Genomic DNA, 20,416 nt, shown 5'->3' on the forward strand with positions numbered 1-20,416 from the left:
AGCAACTTCTGCTGCCGATTGTATATAACGTCCGCAGATAAAAGACCTTTACAACATTTCATAATCGAGCGTAAGAGGCAGATAAATGAACGAAACTGATAAATAAAACCGAAATTCTTATCTTGTTATTAAAATTAGAATACGCCTGCTAAAAACTTCGCGAGTTGACGTGTACATAGCGCCAAGAACGCTTATGGCGTACGCTGTAAAAGCAGCCTTTACGCTATGTATTAAAGTCTATATTGGCTCGCTTCTATCAGTAATGTTAACGTGTGTGTTAAAGTTTAAGGTCTTTTAAATTTGAACATTAAATATGTATACTTAAAAGTACGTTACACAATTATGAATTTGTAAATCGGTGGGTACCAGTCTTTATGTAATACAGTCTTAAGTTTTCATGAATTCTTCACAATTATTCGCTTTAGTTTTCTGACATGATTCAATTACAATTCCGTGGGTTAGTTAGACGAAGATAAGTCTGCAACGATTTAGATAACACACGCAGTGCAAGTGTTATTGATACGTCATAATTTCATAGAAGCTTGACGTTTAAAATAACACTTACAGTGCTATCAAAATAGTTACAGATTTATCTTGGTCTAACTCTATTAATTTGTTTTTATTAGTGTAAATCACTCTCTTTACGATTTTATTATAAACAATCGACCAATAAAATAGACATGATAACAAATTATCACTTTTAGAAATATTTTAAACATTTTCTATGCACATATTTAATTACACAAACGGGTCTACCGCGATATAGTTTCATTGTTCGCGGTAGACCCGTTTGTGTAATTAAATATGTGTACAAAACGCGAGAGTTTAAAGTGTTATATTTTCTATGCATTCTCTTAAAAAATGGTGTTAAAAAAATAAGCTTATAATAACAAAAAATTATTAGACCTCATCAATCAATGATTCTATTTGATTATTGATTTTTTTGGTCATAAATTTTATCACAATACATCAAATCAAATGTAACTTATATTCTGTTAAATAAACCATCAAAATTCATATAGAAGGACTTGGTAAATCAAATCAAAATCATATCAGAAAACTTGGTAAATCAAAACATTTTGCGGTGAATAGGTACATTAAAATCATAGTTATGAGATCAGTTAATGGGTGATATTTTAATGACATGATTTATCTGATTCTGTCCAATTTTTCTTATAAGCAATATTAATATATACACTATAGGGTAAATTACGTTTCAATACTAGGTACGTAATGTTTATAAGTTTTATAACTGAGCTCAAATTTTATGCTTGAGATTGTTTTATGCGATAAACGCTGCGTTCACGGAATGTATGAAAAAAACCGGTCAAGTGCGTGTCGGACTCGCGCACGAAGGGTTCCGTACCATTACGCGAAAAAAGGCAAAAAAATCACGTTTGTTGTATGGGAGCCCCGCTTAAATATTTATTTTATTGTTTCTAGTATTTGTTGTTATAGCGGCAACATTAGTACATCATCTATGAAGATTTCAACTGCCTAGCTATCACGGTTCATGAGTTACAGTCTGGTGACAAACAGACCGACGGACAGGGCTGTCTTAGTAATAATAGTAATAAAAATTATAGGTTCTCATCCCTAATTCGCTTAAATATGAATTTAACTAACCGAGAACCAGGGTTGTCCCAATACATAACACTGTGCTTTTTGTACGGAACCCTAAAAATTACAATGCGCTTACCGCGTAAAACAATATAGTGTCATTAGATTTTCTAATGTAAAATGTCATTTTTCCTACATTCCGTTAAAACAACCACGCGCTTTATTTCAGTATCTTGGGTTAAACTTAAAATTACGAATTGATTTGTTTTTCAATTTTATGAACACTATTTTTACAGGAATTAAACATAATAGGTGAACATACAAAGCTTCTTTCTGTCTCTAGGTAGGAAGATATTAATATTTCCAAGCCTCAATTTTCGTTCAAATAGGGAGTATTACTGCAATGTTCTGCCGCCAGAGTGCAGCACTAGCACCCATAGTAAACCATTGAGTAACATACTGCGCCTTAAACTGTTTTTTCTCAAAAATGGACGGCAAAGTCGACGTTGCCGGTTAAAAAAATAGATCGCGAAGTGCGTAGTTTATGGACATTAAAAAAATTAAAAAGTTAAAAACATTGCAGTCTCGATTTCGGGACTGCAATGTTGCATACAAATTCCATTATTTAACGAGTTCCAAACTTTTTGAAACTTTAAATGGCCATATCAAACGAAGGCATAGGTCCATTAAACAGCCAAACAGATGATCAGCACTTATTATTATAATGTTGGTACCGCGACTATTTAGGTGTCTCAAATACGTTGGCGTATTTTCAGCAGAAAAATACACTTCTTTTTTTTTTAAAGGCGGCAAGCAAATCTTTTTAATGGTTTTACTTTTTTCTGTGAAAATTAGAACGTTGCTTCTGTAAAATATTTCTATTTCTTGCACCATTTTTGAGAAAAGCACTATATATGACTCGGCTGGAAGGCTACTTGCTGGCTTCGGATTCAATTAAACGGACTCCCAAGGTCGTCCGTTTAAAACGAATCCTCAGCCTGCAAGTAGCTACTTCCGAACCTCGACAATAATGTACTATTTGACAAGTTTTCACAGACAAATAAAATATAACATTAATACATCAAGGCGGTTTGTTTACAAAGGGCCTACCGGGAAACGCGAAATCGAAACTCGGCTATCTGCCTCTTTATCGCTCGAACATGCAAGAGTGATAGAGAGGTTATATAACAAAATGTCGACTCTCGTTTGCGGTAGACCCTTAGATTGAGACTGATTGTGGTAGTGGCGCCCCCTACGCAGAGTTTCGCGTAATATTCCCTATTGTCACGCGTTATATTTATATAAACAACCAGCCAAATGTACTAAATAATGAAAATGAATGCCGCAAAATCTACATATAAGTAGTTACACCTCAATACTACAACTAATCCACTTATAAACAAAATATACATTATCTTTAGCAGTCTGTAAGGCGGGTATTATACGATCTTAAATAATCTTAATAGGGTATTTGACTACTAGTCAAATCAGGGTTTGTTCCTGGTTCGTCGTATTCCTGTTTCGTCGGATTCCTGACTCGTCGAAATGTGCTAAAAATGCTAGAAAAAGTACGATCACTTGTGATTACATTAAATCTTCATATTTAGGTAGTAAATACTGGTTTACTGCACGACATATTTAATTATATGTATATAATTCCCACGAAACAAGAATACGACGAATCAGGAATACGACGAACCAGGAACAAACCCAATTCAGTTTCTTTTTTCGAACTGTCAAAACGATTTTGCTATTATGTAATTTATATGAAACACTAGCATGTGACGTCACAATCAACATACTACCTCTTTATAGTTTTATACGGGTTTTAAAATAGAAATTGTGACTAAAAATAACTGCTGTCTACGTTTCTCTATTAATCTTCCGGTGCTTTATTTCATGCATGGTGTAAAATAATTTATTTTAAATACAGTCATATTTTATTTAGGGGTCAAGCTAATTTGGTTGTCAATACTAACAGTATAAACTATAAAATGTCCAATTTAAAGTGAACCCTAAATGGCACAAAAATTTAAGTCCGGAACTGTACTCTCTTAAGTCTTGTTTGCAACCAGTATTTATCCAAATGACAAATTGTCTACTTTCCTACTAGTCAAATCAGCTTCTTTTATAGAACTGTCAAAACGATTTCCTAATATGGAATTTATATGAAAACGTGTGTAGTGACGTCACGGTCAACTCACCTACTTTTTATGTTTCAATCCAATTTATTAAATGGAAATAGTATTTAAAAATAACTGCTATCTATGTTTTTCTAATAATTATCTGGTGCTTTATTTCGTGCACGGTGTGAAATAATTTATTTTAAGTAGAGGAAAGTACCCAATTCTTGCACATTTTGTCAGTTATACGAATGACCAATGACAGACTTCAAAAGATTTTTACCAATGTTGCCATATACAAGTAAAAAGATTTAATTCAAAACCCTCAAGTTTCTAGTTCTAATTCTATTCTAATTAACTCTGTTTCTACATCACTATCACATTCAGGATTATCCTGATCTAACTTACCATTATCTTCGAACATTTCATCTTGTCTGTCATTATCATTATCATTTATTCCATCATTTGGCTTGTGATCATCTGTAAAAGCCTCTTTCTGTCCATTATTTGCCGTATTATCTGTTCTTACGATGTTTTCATCATCAGATGCTTCTCTCGCTGTATCATCAACTATTTCGTTAACTGCATTCACGTGATTTTCATCTATTATGGTTTCTTTCATTTCTTCTCTGCTTGTTTCATCATCAAGCATTTTGGTTTCATTTAAATTCTCATGATTTTTCTGAAAAATTTCGTCATTTTGCGCTTCAATCTTATCTTTAGCAGACTCTATTCTGTCATTACTTTCTGTCTCATAATTTTCATGATTATTTAAAGTTTCGTGTACTTTTTCATTACTTTCATGTTCATGATTACTTGAAGCCTGGTGTATTGTTTCTATGGATTCATTATCATTCATAATTGTATCATCACTTTGGTTTTCTGTACACTCATCTTTCATTGAATTATCAGCATTAACATCATTAGAGAAAACGTGATCTTCGTCTACAGGCGATTCTATTCGACTTACACACGCCGTGACTTGGACTTTAAATCTGTCATGTATATCTTCATCTTTTACTTCATTTTCATCCATAGGATTTTCATCTTTATCCGTATCCACGCACATCCTTTCTTCATCTGTATCTTCTAATTGTTTATTTTCATCTTTTGTCTCATTTTCATAATCAGAACCATCTTGATTGTTATCATCATTATTTACCTCTGTTTCTTTATTAGATTGACTTGTCAACATAGATGATAGCGTTCTTATATACGCCTCCATATTAGACGCTAACGCTGCCATGATTTGGTTCTCAACTGTCAATATATTTGACATATTCGTTTCTGGTTCTAGTCTCATACTAGACTTAAGCAAATTAGCTAAAATCGGATTAGCTCTTAGCGTTTCTTCTCGGTCTTGAATGTTGGTGCTATAGTTTTCCTTTTCGAGTTGCGTGGTGTTGTTCTTGTGGGTCCTTTTGTGGAGGATGAACACATCGGGGTCTTTAAAGCATTTGGAGCACTCGTGGCATTTATAGGTGACCTCTTTAGGGTGTTCTGTGTCTCTTCTTAGTAGGAGTTCTATCTCAGAGTGAGAGCTGCCTGAGGGGCTTGGATTGGTAGATTCAGGCAACGGAGTTGGTTGATCTGTAAATCGTAAATGCAATTGTTTTAAATACTTACAAACAGTTGACAAGTGCGCGTCAAACTCGCCCACCGAGGGTTCCGTACTTTTTAGTATTCGCTGTTATAGCGGCAACAGAAATACATCATCTGTGAAAATTTCAACTGTCAAACTATCACGGTTCATGAGATACAGCCCGGTGACAGACAGACAGACGGACAGTGGAGTCTTAGTAATAGATACCCGTCTCAAGCATATATTAAGCAAGTTAGAGAAAAATAAAACTGAAATCCATGGTTATAGAAAGCATTGAAGGTACTAAGAGGCGGCAATTATCTTAGGCCAAGTTTTATTACATCCCCTAAGTTAGGGAAATCCTGAAATTAAGTAATGTAAATGTATTACACTTCTAAGCGCCACTTGCACCATTCCACTAACCCAGGGTTAACTGGTTAAACCTGGAGTTACCATGGTTACCAGTACAATTGGACATTGGGTTAGCGATTTATCCGGTTAACCCCGGGTTAGCGGGATGGTGCAAGAGGCGCTTAGTGTGATAGAAAGTGGGTGTTCCTTACCGCTCACAGGGACGGAGTCGGACGCGCCGGCGGCCTGCATGGCGAGCATCGTCTGCATGTATATGGCTTGAGCCATTTGTTGTTGCACCTGAAACAAATGCTACGTGTTTATATCACATATCACCACTACTATATGGAGCACATATGACGCGGCAGTCACCACACATTGCCATTGGCGCCTAAGAATTGTATCATTAGTAGCCAAAAAACCGGCCAAGTGCGAGTCGGACTCGCGCACGGAGGGTTCCGCACCATCAACAAAAAACAAGCAAAAAAAACGGTCACCCATCCAAGTACTGACCCCGCCCGACGTTGCTTAACTTCGGTCAAAAATCACGTTTGTTGTATGGGAGCCCCACTTAAATCTTTATTTTATTGTTTTTAGTATTTGTTGTCATAGTGGCAACAGAAATACATCATCTGTGAAAATTTCAACTGTCTAGCTATCCCGGTTCGTGAGATACAGCCTGGTGACAGACGGACGGACGGACAGCGGAGTCTTAGTAATAGGGTCCCGTTTTTACCCTTTGGGTACGGAACCCTAAAAAGGGATTTTGGGCCAAAATACTAAACACGTGTCCATTATTTTTTCATGTTCTCCAACATATATTCAAACCAGTAATTAACTAGCAATTTGCTTGAACAAAACTCTACAGTAGTTAGAGCGTTGTGTCACTTTTCAGTACTTTGGAGGCCAATTTCTCCCAGTAGGGTGCTTAAAAAAAATATGTGTCTGTTATTTTAGACTACTCTATAACATATATAAAAATTAATCAAATCTGAGCCGGACAGTTGGGTACCCTTCCTTGTTAGTCAATTTGTGTAAGGATATCCTATAATATTTATTTTTCCGCTCTTACCATAGGATCCGTCATCGTAGGTTGGCTTGGCACCCAGCATCCTGGCGATTGTCTCGTGTAGGGCACCGGGGACTCCGAGGGGAGGTTCTGTGATGGAATGGCATCCTTCCGGAGGGTTCTCCACTGTCCTGTAACAATACCCATTGATAATTAACACATTCACTGCCAAGAACACATGTGTGTTCATTTTGTATTGGAAATAGGGCGCTTGGCACTGAAAGCGTTAATGTGATAAAAGGCATATTTTTTACTGAAATTTCAGTCAGACTAAAAGTACCAGCAATGCATAAAAGTATGCAAATGTTTATAAAATAAAAATAAAAAACCGGCCAAGTGCGAGTCGGACTCGCGTACGGTTCCGCACCATCAACAAAAAATCGAGCAAAACAAGCAAAAAAACGGTCACCCATCCAAGTACTGACCCCGCCCGACGTTGCTTAACTTCGGTCAAAAATCATGTTTGTTGTATGAGAGCCCCACATAAATCTTTATTTTATTCTGTTTTTAGTATTTGTTGTTATAGCGGCAACAGAAATACATCATCTGTGAAAATTTCAACTGTCTAGCTATCACGGTTCGTGAGATACAGCCTGGTGACAAGACGGACGGACGGACGGACGAACGGACGGACAGTGGAGTCGTAGTAATAGGGTCCCGTTTTTACCCTTTGGGTACGGAACCCTAAAAATAAAATCACTTTATTTCAGACAAAAAGTCCATATAAAATTAAAATTCCTTTTCCGTTTATGTGAATCATTCCCCAAGGATGCAACCACCCCTTTATAAGCTTAGGAGTTACATACAAATACATAAACTGTCTTAGGCTTACAATTTAACCATAATTTTGTACCTATGTATGCATCAAACTATATATATACATCAGATGATACAAAGTAACATAACATGACTTAATATTGAGAACACTTAAACCTTTGCTCCATTTATAGGTGTAAACAACTTTTTAATTAACAGGTTTTAACTAACAACTGCCTAGCTATAACTGGCTACATGTTACATGCTGGCTACATGTGGGTAATGTAGAGCTCTTACATTAACACACCATACTGATTGTTATTTAGGTATACTCAGAAGACACAGCTAAAGAGTTAGACAGTGGTCTTAAGACTGAGTTACTAATGTGTTGCAGAAAGTTTTTTGACATATATTTGTATTGCATAATGTTACTTGGCAGAAATGTCGTTTGGCAGAATTACCTTTCGCATAGTATCATTTAGCATACAATCACTTCGCAGAGTTTTATAATCCAAAACCATATTTTGGCATACTGTTCATGATCATAATAGTATTTTAAACGAATATTGATTTCGCAGATAAATGTATTGCATACTATTTTGGTGGCATAAAGCTATCAAGTTTAATTAAAGGTGATGTTATAAATGGTTTTAATTGACTTACCAATGTGCTGCAGTACCTAGTATGCTCTAACATAATCTGTTTTTATGGCAGTTGATGTTACTTTTCTGGTAGGCGTTCGTTTTTGTAGGAGGTCGCAGCTCTAACCTAACCTAACCTAAACTAATTTTCTGACAGCCATTCGTTTTTGTAGGAGGTCGCAGCTCTAACCTAACCTAACCTATTTTTCTGACAGCCATTCGTTTTTGTAGGAGGTTGCAATTCTAACATAACCTAACCTTGTTTTCTGGCACACGTCCAATTTTGTTGGGGTCGCAGTTCTTACTTAACTTAACCCACTTTTCTGCTAGCAGAAAAAATCATTATGCAATAATAAGAGTATGCTGCAGGATGGTTATGGTACTTATGGTACATAAAATTATGCTAAACGAAAATCGGCAACAGTAATCTTCTGCTTAATGATATGCTGCAAAACGTATTGTATGCGTAGTAAATAGTAATGCCAAGTAATAGTTATGCAAAATTATCATTCGACTAAAAGTGTTTCTGCGATACATGTTATGTGAAATGTATTTCTGACAAACAATATTATGCCAGATGAGGGGAACCCCTTAAGACTATTATAGAGAACAGGAATCTGTAGATGCATTTAGATATTTAGAATAAGTACATCTGTCTATAATAGGTCCATTTACTGTCCTGTTTGCATGTTATTGACTATGGCAATTAGCATAATATCCTAATTCTAAACGCTAAGTACATATTTAGTTACAAAACAAACTAATTACAAGATGCCGTGGTATTTAAACAAGATAAAATGAGATAACGACGTTCGTTTTTCTCGACTTACCCTTATTTTTTCCCACGCTCGTTATAGTATAATCTTCCGGCTTAAAATGCAAACTGCACACTTTGGAGTACTTAGTGTAAGGCTTTCCTCTCTTCAGTATGCGATTCCATAGCTTGGCGAGCTCCTCGTCTCTTGGAAATTGATGAAACGATACATTCTTGGCTTTACCGGCCATCGATGTACAACGCGGCACTGTGCAGTAATATGGCATCTTGGCGCTAGCTGGACCGGCGCATCAGCTCAGTAATTATCATAGCTGTGTTATGCTCGCATTGTTGATACGGTACAGGTGGAATACTTATAAAAACAAACAAAACTTCGCGCACAAACACCAAGCGCCGACATGATCAAAATAAAGAAAAAACATCCAGTGCTACCAGATAAAATAATTAGTCTTTTGTAGAAAATATTGTCTATGGAATCGAAGCTTCCTTCACGAGAATCGATTATTTGTGCCGAAAATGAGTCGATTCGATTATCTAAATAAAATTAATTGAAAGTATTGATTTGTGAAAAAACAATGCTAGGTCTAATTCCTATTATGGTTGTTAAGCAAATGTAAAATAATGTAAAGAATCTGTATATTAAACAACTGTACCGATATTCGGAACCTAAAGTAATATATTGAGAGTGGCAACACTGTAGTTAGTCGTATTGTCCTTTTCTAGCATATACGTCCATCTCTCTCCCACACCCCCACCACTTCAGGCAGTTGCGTTTGACAATTTTGAGAGTTAGAAACAAACGCAAATTACCTCATTGGCTTGCTGTTTTTCCATCTGGAAGGTCGTGAAGCTAAACTGCTGGTGAGTTTTTGAATTTGTACCCCAGTTTAGCTGACTATATTGAAAAACAGTTTCTAACGGCTTTTGCCGTTCGAAATAAATATTTAAATTTAGTTGTCCGTTAAACTATCTAGCAAATAAAAATGATCCGGAATAGTGATGTGCAAGTGTTTTCAAAGGCTGCCTGCGCGCACCGTGGCTATGCCAATGAAAATACTAAAACACATGGTAGAAAACACATCGAGCTGGTAAAGCGTGCACGTGTCACCATTATAATTTAATTTTATTAAGTCTCTTCCGAGTCTTGTTAGTTTAAATCTTTGTGTGTGTATAATAACGGTTGAAATTATATAATACTTAAATGGTGATGTGTGGAGGTATACCCTTTCAAGTGATTTGTGTTTTCGAATACGAATGGATCGGATACCTAGTTAATACGTGTTACGTAGAACCTACGTATTAAGGTAGAAGCTTATAGACGTGTAGGTTTTTTATCTGTCCAAGTATCTATCAGCAATTTATCTTTTTATCCCGTTCCGGGTTAATATAATATTGCAAAATTAATTTTTTGGTAATAAACTTGCTGATAAATAACGTGTACCCGAATAGGAGTCGACGATATTTCCGCTCTAAGGGACACAAGGTAACGAACAAACCTACATCGCAAACATTGCATTTATTTTTGTGGAAAGTGAGTACTTCGGCAGTACATAAACTTAAATCTGACTAGACATAGAGAGAGATTAGCATGGCTCTGCGCAAGAATGACATGCGAATTCGTGAAGTATTTCACTCTGTATCTATCAACTTATATCTCTCCAACTAGATCTTTGATTTATGTAGGTAGGTACCTACTTAAATATATAACTTAGCAGGTACTTACAGCTTTAAAGGTTAAGGAAAAGAACTCTTGCATGTAGGTGCTATATGTGCTTGTGTTATTTTGAATTTGAATAACTTGATTATTAATTGTATACGTAACTACATACAAGAGGGTCTATTCTTAAGCCTACTTACCTACCTACATAAATAGTACACTTAAATTAAACGTTTCAAATAAAATCGGAAGCCTGTGACATGGAAGGGCATTAACGATACGGGAATCTTTAGATTGATTCATTGACGAAGACGCATGGTTTGGTTCATATTGTCAAATTATATTAGTTAACTGTAGAGTTAAAGTTTAGTTTTGGCAAATCTGCACGTCACCGTGAATGACACTTTCTAAAAGTGCCTGTTAAAGCCTGCGTAAAGCCTTTCACCTTGTCGAGCAAGGAACCCGCAACTTAGGGAATATTACCCATAAACTCAGGGTATTTGATTTGAATGATACTTATTCTTAAACTTACGTTTGTTATGGTTCCACCTGCTAAGGTGCGCCTAAGAGAATCTTTTATTCGTTCACAAACTAACGTCAAGTTATTTGTGATGAAACCAATATATTATGTACCTATCTAAACCTGCGCAAGGCTGCCATGTTTACACCTGCGTAAGGTGTGCCAAAAGAATCTTTGATTCGTTCACAAACTAACGTCAAGTTATTTGTGATGAAACCAATATATTATGTACCTATCTAAACCTGCGCAAGGCTGCCATGTTTACACCTGCGTAAGGTGTGCCAAAAGAATCTTTGATTCGTTCACAAACTGACGTCAAGTTATTGATGATGATTGATGATATTATAACCTATGTAAGCCTGCGCAAGGCACGTCAGACATATTCACAGAAATATAAATGATATGGTCATAACACAGGCGTGCGAGTAGACCACAATCACAAAAATATTACAAAGATTAAGTTGTAAATATCTCTTTTTAGAGAAAGTAAAAATGGTTTAAAATAATGTTTTGGGTAAAAATCAGTCGAAATAGGCAAGGCTTCGTTATTAGAGTTTTCATTTTTGTTTACCAATCTATTTCAAGGGTCCCGAACACCCTATTGGCTAAACCCGAAATTGGGCTAATTAACTGTGGTAAAAGTGAAAACTGCTTTCCATTTACATAACATTTCTAAAATTATAATAGGTAAAATAAAAACCTAAGATTCCAGGCCTATCTCGACTCATTTTTATTTTAAAGATGAAAAAATCTTTGCACCCTAATATAAAATTGTGGTCTGGAGACGCTAAGCCTCATAACTTGGGTGGCATAGATAATACTAAGAGATTTAGTCACCTAATTTCGACTATAAGCCCAGGCAGAATATTGATAATTAGAATAAGGAGTGGTCAATCCTCCAAGGTCCATACAATCTGTGGACTCTAATTAAATCAGGCTCGGTAAGCTCACGACACGACAGAGCTTACGATTCCATTCTGAAATAAGCTATGTTTACAATATATATTACCCATGGTGTGAAACAAACAGCCTGCTCAAGGTGTACAAAGGGTCCGTTTAACGGCCCTATAAACATCTACAAACCTTTGAAGTCTAGGCCTGCTACAATATGACAGACTAGAAATAAATACATATGATCCCAATGTAAGAGCAGCTCACAGTTGCATAAATTATATTTGGCTGGAGAGCACTTGTCTTTCAGTTAACATGTTTACGAGTACCTACCTATGTACACGACATGACCAAGGTTACCTACCTTTTTACATAATTATTATATCCCTGACTGCCATGGTATATTAGGAAAATTATCATGTGCTGGCGGTGCTGCACAAGCATGTTTGAAATAAAATATACAAAACTGGCCTAACGGGCGTTTATGAATTATGTATTTTACACCCTTGTGTCTGTATTGTGTCCCTGGAAGTTTTAAACCACCTGTATCGTAAGTGCTCCTATGCACGGATTAAGTTTATAATAAACTACCCATGCCCTAACCTCAAGGGCAAGTGCTTCTATGCACGGACCAGATACTGTTATCACTTATTTCACTTATCATGACTTGTCATAGTTTGATACTACACGTTTAATAAATTTAAGACCGTGGAATGTACCCACTACAAAAGGTTTTTAAAAATAGTGACTGAATGGTTTGCACGAACGGTTCTAGCACAGTTTCTGGGCGGTCACGTCTAGGGCATGACCCTCTAGTTCTCAATTTATACAAAATTATAGCATTGTGATACTGTTCGCTTTGCACAATAAAATAGGGGAACAGGAGCACGCCTTGCGAAAAGGCGAAGCTATTTTGAAACGCAAACCTTTCAAAAATAGATTGAAATATATAAATAATTATGTTTTTGGTGTGGAACATGTAATTGTACACCCAAACAAATGCAATCATTTATTATATGTTAGCAAAACTCTGCCAAAGTGTTAGTCTGTCTCTACAGTGTAACCTGAAGGCATGAATGCACATGAATCTCTTGAAACATGGTGGATTAACTAATTTACACCCCGTCTGTGTCTTGCTCCTACCAAATCCACAAGTTGAGGACCTCAACCTATCTAGGCACCCTTCTTGCTCGAGACCTGAAAAAATAATCTCATGCAGTCAAGTGTCGGAAAACCAGGTCCACACTCTTAGCACTACCGTGAATATATCTAAGAAGTCTGTATACTGCCTTCCAGGAGGCGGGATGTTAATAGACTAGCCTATATAGTAGGCCAGAGATATAGTATACAAAAGCACACTGGCCCAAATCCAGTAATATTATATGCACTTCAGAATACAAAATAATTGACTATTCTGCGTATATTTGATATCAAAAAGTTACAATTACCTACCCTTAGGTCATAAGGAGGATAAATATACATAAATATCAAATATATTCGACAAAGTGTTGACCCTAGCATTGGATAAAATAGGTTCCTCTTAAACGGCATCTGCGCTGTTGGCTTTGGGCCCACGGGTGCCCGGCAAAAGGTCGGGGACCCCATGGTTCCGCACAGTTATTGCAAATAATGTAAAATCACAAAATAAACACAAATTTTCATTTTGGTTAAAAACACATATGCGATGAGCTAAGGTTTCGAATTAAGTACCTTATTCTTAATCTGGAAAGAGAAGACTGAATATTCAGAATTAAGCTATGTCTATGAATGGTTTACATAAATTAAGCCACTTTAGCGTTCAGAAACAATCAAGTTTATGTCTACTAGTAGGCACCAGATAAGGTAAACTACTCATACTGCATATATAGACAACAATGAGTACAATTAAGGTCACTTGATGATAGCTAAACATGAATATAAGCAGAATGAGCTGCACCTATACAAATATCATTGATAAAGCTCTGTGGCAATTCTACATTTACCATTTGAACGCCAAGAGCACCAAAAAGCGTCGTAACTAGTGCCCACATGAGTATTATGATATGGCTTAAGCTCTCAAAGTAACCTTCACAATTTTAAGTAAGGTTTGTTTAAGTCCATTAGCTCGCGTTCGCGTTAGTAAAGCGTACAAACGATTAAATGCATTTTATAGCTATAACCAAATAAATAGCTCACACTGGCTCACAGTCATTAAAAGAATTCAGTAAAATCATTAAAAGTATTCCCTATGACATTTTATTAAGTACCTACCCAATATTAACTTTGTGGGTAGTGATAGTGATATAACGAATATTTAAAATATTCGTCTACTTAATCCTAAGGGATTCTGGAAATAAGAAAGGTCTTGTCCTTGTTATATCCTGCAACTGCTTACCTTACTAGATAATTATTATCAAATTTGTCAATAATTGGGAGTTATAAATAAAAACTACTCGAGTACTTTATGATTTTTATCTTTTCATATTTTAATTACATCACTCCATATCACAGATGTTGTATGCTCCCTGAAGAGTAGACTGACTTATCTTCTTTTACATAGTCTCACATACATATAATTAAGTACTATAGCACCCTTGTGGTGACTCACTTATTTTCGTTGAAAATTTATAAGTACCTACATTAAATACGTATATAAAATGGAAAGTTAGTATCATAATATAATGGTATATAAAATTGTATGCTTTACTAAATACCTCTCTCCTCACATGTATTAAAATAAAGGGTGTACTACATAATTAATTAATTAATTAAACACTCCTAATAAAATAATATTACATATACATAATATGTAAGTACATGTATAATCACATTGGCTTGGCGTCTTCCCACCACCAGGCGATAACAAACACGTCTCAATATATTACTTTAGGTTCCGAATATCGGTACAGTTGTTTAATGACAGCGTTTTACACAAAAATAAAACGCTAATTAAATAACTTACCATATTCGGAACCTAAAGTTTTAATCCTGCCTGGTGTAAATATGTATAATTTTGAGACAATGAGGTAATTTGCGTTTGTTTCTAACTCTCAAAATTGTCAAACGCAACTGCCTGAAGTGGTGGGGGTGTGGGAGAGAGATGGACGTATATGCTAGAAAAGGACAATACGACTAACTACAGTGTTGCCACTCTCAATATATTACTTTAGGTTCCGAATATGGTAAGTTATTTAATTAGCGTTTTATTTTTGTGTAAAACGCTGTCATTAATCGCAAAAATATTGTGTCCGAATGTGAGTTTCCAAGTCACGTTATTAATACTAGAGCAACATTCAATTGTCTATGGTTAACAGGAGCCATTTTTCTGAAAAAAGTGGTGATACATGTCAAATATTTCAACTAACTCAACTTTTCAAGGCTATAGTGTGATGATTTCGATTCGCACAAACGTGATAACGATTGCAACAAATAATCAGTTTTAGCGGCGCATCGTTCCCGTTAGTTTCCTGTTGGATGTGAGATACTTTGTCCGCGGGCGGCATATCACATTGCTGCCGGAGTCGTCGGTAACAACAAAGACACACGGTCCGGGATGGGTTATTACTGCACGGTGCCCCAGTGCACCTCGCTGGCCGGGAAGACCAAGAACGTGAAATTCCACCGGTTCCCCCGCGATGAGACCATGGCAGACAAGTGGAACGTGATTCTAAAACGCGGGAAGCCGTATACGAAATACTCCAAAGTTTGCAGCTTGCACTTCACTCAGAATGACTACAACGTCACAAACATGGGTAAGTGCGCCCGCCGGGTTTTCCCAGCCCTGGTTACCGCGTTTGTTTTATTATACACTAGTTTTCTCTGCAATGAGTCATCGCTCTGTCCATTTTATTTGTTTTAATAATGTAATCGTTGGAATCGGCTTCCGTTTGGCCAGTTGATTACGGGTTTTTTATGTTTATCTGTTTTTATAAGAATCGTGTTCGTGTTATTCTAAATATTGACTAGTTGTTATGCAATGGGATGACAATGGTTTTACTATCTTCTTTCGTTTGACCTTTAAACTGTGTTTATTATCAAAAAATTCGCATTTGTAAGGTCACTCCCAGAGCTACAGAGTTAACGTCGTAATCATGTATTTATTTGAGTGCTGATTCATCTTTAATATTGTTGCTATGTGATAAACACTTGCATTCTAATAAGACAGCTATCCAATTTGTTTTTTTTTTTACATTTAAACTCTTAGGCTCACTTGCACCAGCCCACTAACCCGGGGTTAAGTGGTTAAACCGTTAGCCCAGTGTCAAATTGTACTGGTAACCATGGTAACTCCAGGTTAACCCCGGGTTAGTGGAATGGTGCAAGTGGGCCTGAGGCTGTTGACTAAAATAAGTTATTTAGACTATAAACTTGGCTTAAGAATAATATGATTGTCTTTTCATATACCAGTTAGATATTATAAATAAAAAATATCTTATCCCAAACAATACAACACAAAATATATTAAAAAAAACTTTATAAAAACATCAAAACAAAACAATAGATAACAGATGACTTTCTGAGAATTAATATCTTTGCAAAGATAACCTTAAAGTCCTTAAACACATTAAACTTGTTTCATTGATGGATTGTTTACTGTAAAAGTAATCCAACCTAAATTTTGAAAAGTTGGTGTAGAATTCCCACAATTTCCACATCCCTCAGCAATAAGGAGATTATAAAGAAAAAACCGGCCAAGTGCGAGTCGGACTCGCGCACGGAGGGTTCCGCACCATCAACAAAAAATAGAGCAAAACAAGCAAAAAAACGGTCACCCATCCAAGTACTGACCCCGCCCGACGTTGCTTAACTTCGGTCAAAAATCACGTTTGTTGTATGGGAGCCCCACTCAAATCTTTATTTTATTCTGTTTTTAGTATTTTTTGTTATAGCGGCAACAGAAATACATCATCGATGAAAATTTCAACTGTCTAGCTATCACGGTTCGTGAGATACAGCCTGGTGACAGACGGATGGACGGACGGACAGCGGAGTCTTAATAATAGGGTCCCGTTTTTACCCTTTGGGTACGGAACCCTAAAAAGATGAGTTATTTACTATTTACTGAATTGTACAGCAGCCCAAAAGCTAGTCCAGCGCCGTATATGTCAATGGAGACATATTAGACAGTTTCAGTGCTTAGCCAAAAATTTTGAAGTGACACTGAATATATTAGAATAGTAAAATTAAAGAGCCTTAAATATCATTTAAACTGTCAAGGCTAAGGCCAGCCTTTTGCAGTAAGAAGCCTTGACTTGGACCTTTCATATGCCTTATCAATTTTCTGCAAGTTTTGCTGCCAATCGGGATGTCATCACTATCAGTATCATCACAACTTTTCTTTTGAAGTTTATCTCAAAATAGTCGCAATATGTCTTTTGAATTAGCCTTATATACTGTGTCAACCCCCCCAAAGACAAACAATACATTATGACTTAAAACTATTTGGGAAACAAAGGGACCCCAAATTAATCTCTTGTCTGCATATGGTGAGGATCCTTTGCAAATTTTTGGAATTTTTTTTGTTTGAGAACAATTTTTTTTGCTCTATACAGCAACCAAGATTTCAACCACTATTTTTAACCACTAAACACTTATGAAAGGTTAATCAGCCTTTACAGTTGTAGTGCATAATTACTTTCCATCGTATTATCATGGAAACGTACAAACGTGTCTTGTTATTTCAGTCAATCTTGGTAGAAAAACAAAGATAAAGGGGGGGAATGGTCGGACAGACGGATAGACGCACGAGTGATCCTATAAGAGTTCCGTGTTTTCCTTTTGAGGTATGGAACCCTAAAAAATGATGAGGTTGACTGGAGTAGCATGACAAATACGAACATTTGCGAAAAAGTAAGATGGAAAACAATTTTGCACTACATCTGTACTTACCCCAATCATGAAATAAGTAGAGGACCATGGTGCATATTTGTATAGTGCTAAATTACATTTTAATAGATGTTTGCAATAACAAATGAGATAACAAAACATTAGTGTGTCATTTTTATTTAAAAACAAACAAATTATGCAGCATGAATGAAAAACACAACAATCATATTCAAATGTAAGATGCACTTAGTTAAAAAAACTTGTTTTGCAGTATGTTGCTTATGAATCTTCAAGCTTGATTTTGATTTTAGTTTTTTTTTATAATCTTAGGTTGATGCAAGTAGAAATAGTTGTAACTGTTTGTGACGTACTGTAGCTTCAAATAAATGAATTATGAGTTATTTCATATTGTTTGTTAGTTGGTTGACGGAGAAGTGTTTTATACTTTGAGTCTTGGCAGAAATTCTGCGAAATTTTGTTTAGAATATTGGTACAATTTTCAAATTTGTGTGTTTAATGAGTATTTTATGTCAGGATTTTCTGATCATTTATGATGTCGCGCTGCAGAATGTTTATAATTATTATTGTCTAGTACTCTTATGTGGTGGTTATGTAAGACAGTATACTGCTGTGAATGCTGTGATACTGCTTTACTTAACAACTTTTTCTACAAGACATACACCAAAATCTTCTGTCAATCTTAAGTGTTTTCACTTTCAACACTCGTAGTCGTAGTCGTTAGTGTTTAGTTGCATGTAAGCGGTATAAAGTTGTTTTTTATGCTTTAGTGCATAAAGCTAACACAACCCTTATTCACTTAGCAATAAAGTTCAAAACCTGCCATACAAACTACCACTGCTGTAGTTGCTTGCCGTTTCGCTGTACAGACACCAGCAGAAGTTGCTAAGCGGGCGAGGTGTTCAAAATTACTTTGACACGCTCTTATTCTCTTAACAATAAAGTCGCGTCAACATCATTTTGAACACCTGGCCTGGCCCGCAATTTCCTTGTTTTCCATACATTGAAACGGCTTCTAACGTTACATGGTGACGTCACGATGTATTGCCAATTTGTTAGAAGCGTTTCGTCAGTAAAGTGCGGGTGCCAGATTTTGACCATCATTTGTGACTTTTGTATTGCTTTAAGACAATGGGTCCCATACAGATATTTGATCCTCAAAACAAACCTGATCGACTAATTAATACAATTCATAAAAAAATTGTCAAATGCCCTATTATGGGCGATTGTCAACTTTCATGAAATAATAATTTTATTTATAGACCGGCTTTTCCCACCCCACAGTATCGCGTGCGTATTTGTTTGTCATACAGGATAAATGTATCAGCTAGAATGTGTTTTGTGATTTAAATTTATTTGTTTATTTAACTTAACGAATGTATGAAATGGAAGTGTAAATTTGTAGCATCCCAGTACAGTCGTTATTTGCTGAATAAATTTTCATCACACAAATAATTGCCCTTACCGGTATTCGAACGCAGGACTATTGGCTTCACAGGCAGACTTACTTAAATGTTAAATATCAAACGGTGTCGTCAACCCCATCTAGCCGAGCATAGGCCAAAGGTGTGTGCGCCATCTATCAGAGAATGACTTTTTCTTGATTTCCGAGGCACGTTTTTTCCTTAGACTATTCATCTTAATACGAAGTTACATATGTCTTTGGTTCCAACTAATGTTTAGCTGAGGGTGTTGTGTTTCGTGCAGCGACATTTAAGTATGACGTCATATTCACGCGGTTTTGGCAGAATAATTACGATATCAGATGTAATGCGTTCGGCGATCATTGTCGGTCATTTGCATTTAAAAATAAATGTTAAATATACACAAATCGCTATCTAGGGTTTGGATGGCTTAACAGTGGCGGCGCGTCCATGAAAGCCGATTCCCACCGGCTTGCCTGTTTTTGGACGTTTGAGCAGTTGTAAAGGAAATATGTAAGCCAAACTTGCCTATGGATATGTTTGACGCGCCACCGCTGTGGCTTAATGATACTGCTTTATAAAACCGGCCAAGTGCGAGTCCATATCGTGAAAAGAAACTTCCGTGGTCCACATTCTAATATTAATAACATCCGATAGCGAAACTGTTCAAATTCAAATCATTTACGGTAGCCAAATTGTAACGATCAGCGATCTCAATTGCAATTGACACTTTACCGTGCTAGATAGAAGGTCTAAATTACAACAGTTTCTGTTTAATCGAAGCGAAAATAAAAACAGTGATCGCGCCGCGGGAATTCCTAGCGAGTTTTCCTTAACTTTATCTGATGAATGGCCAATTGACGCAGTTACGCCGGTCAGACGTCATATTGCACAGTCGCCATTAGATATGTGGCGTCTCCCCCAGCTGTCACTGCCGAAGACTTGCCACATGATTCTAACAAATCTAACAGATGGCGTTAGTGAGGTAGAAACCTACATCGCACTTACGGAGTTTCAAATGTCACTTACTATATATACTCCTTCTGACTATCTCTTAGTGGACTTCGGTCCCCAGGCATAACACTCGCCTGGAGAGAGTACTCTCTATTGCCCTCTAAGGCCTCCTACTCACAAGCGCTTTTTCAACGCGCGTTAAAAAAGCGCTTGAATCCGTCCACACACGCTAAATTCGATTTAACGACCAACGCTTAAAGTCGAAAATCCAACAACGCTTGATAAAAAGC

At 36.4% G+C, this 20,416-nt stretch overlaps 2 protein-coding genes and 1 non-coding gene across 3 annotated transcripts in view; 2 read left to right on the forward strand and 1 right to left on the reverse strand.

Annotated features, from left to right (window-relative positions):
* Window positions 1-4,008: 4,008 nt before the first annotated feature.
* Window positions 4,009-9,309, reverse strand: LOC134660404 (protein PFC0760c-like). Its single transcript, XM_063516142.1, has 4 exons — window positions 8,913-9,309; window positions 6,689-6,816; window positions 5,829-5,916; window positions 4,009-5,273 (listed from the first exon to the last, which is right to left on the reverse strand). The coding sequence occupies exons 1-4, from the start codon at window positions 9,121-9,123 to the stop codon at window positions 4,009-4,011; spliced, it is 1,692 nt and encodes a 563-aa protein (XP_063372212.1). The 5' UTR covers window positions 9,124-9,309.
* A 1,083-nt stretch (window positions 9,310-10,392) lies between these two features.
* On the forward strand, window positions 10,393-10,496 carry LOC134660593 (U6 spliceosomal RNA). The gene has a single exon (XR_010097897.1). It is a non-coding gene; the product is annotated as a U6 spliceosomal RNA (small nuclear RNA).
* A 4,650-nt stretch (window positions 10,497-15,146) lies between these two features.
* Window positions 15,147-20,416, forward strand: part of LOC134660539 (uncharacterized) — a 30,033-nt gene continuing 24,763 nt past the window's right edge. The window contains exon 1 of the mRNA XM_063516317.1: window positions 15,147-15,656. Coding sequence (XP_063372387.1) covers window positions 15,458-15,656 — 199 coding nt within the window. The 5' untranslated portion in view covers window positions 15,147-15,457. The remainder of the gene's footprint in view (window positions 15,657-20,416) is intronic.

This window comes from Cydia amplana, chromosome 27 (genome assembly GCF_948474715.1).
Source record: "Cydia amplana chromosome 27, ilCydAmpl1.1, whole genome shotgun sequence".
Taxonomy (NCBI): domain Eukaryota; kingdom Metazoa; phylum Arthropoda; class Insecta; order Lepidoptera; family Tortricidae; genus Cydia; species Cydia amplana.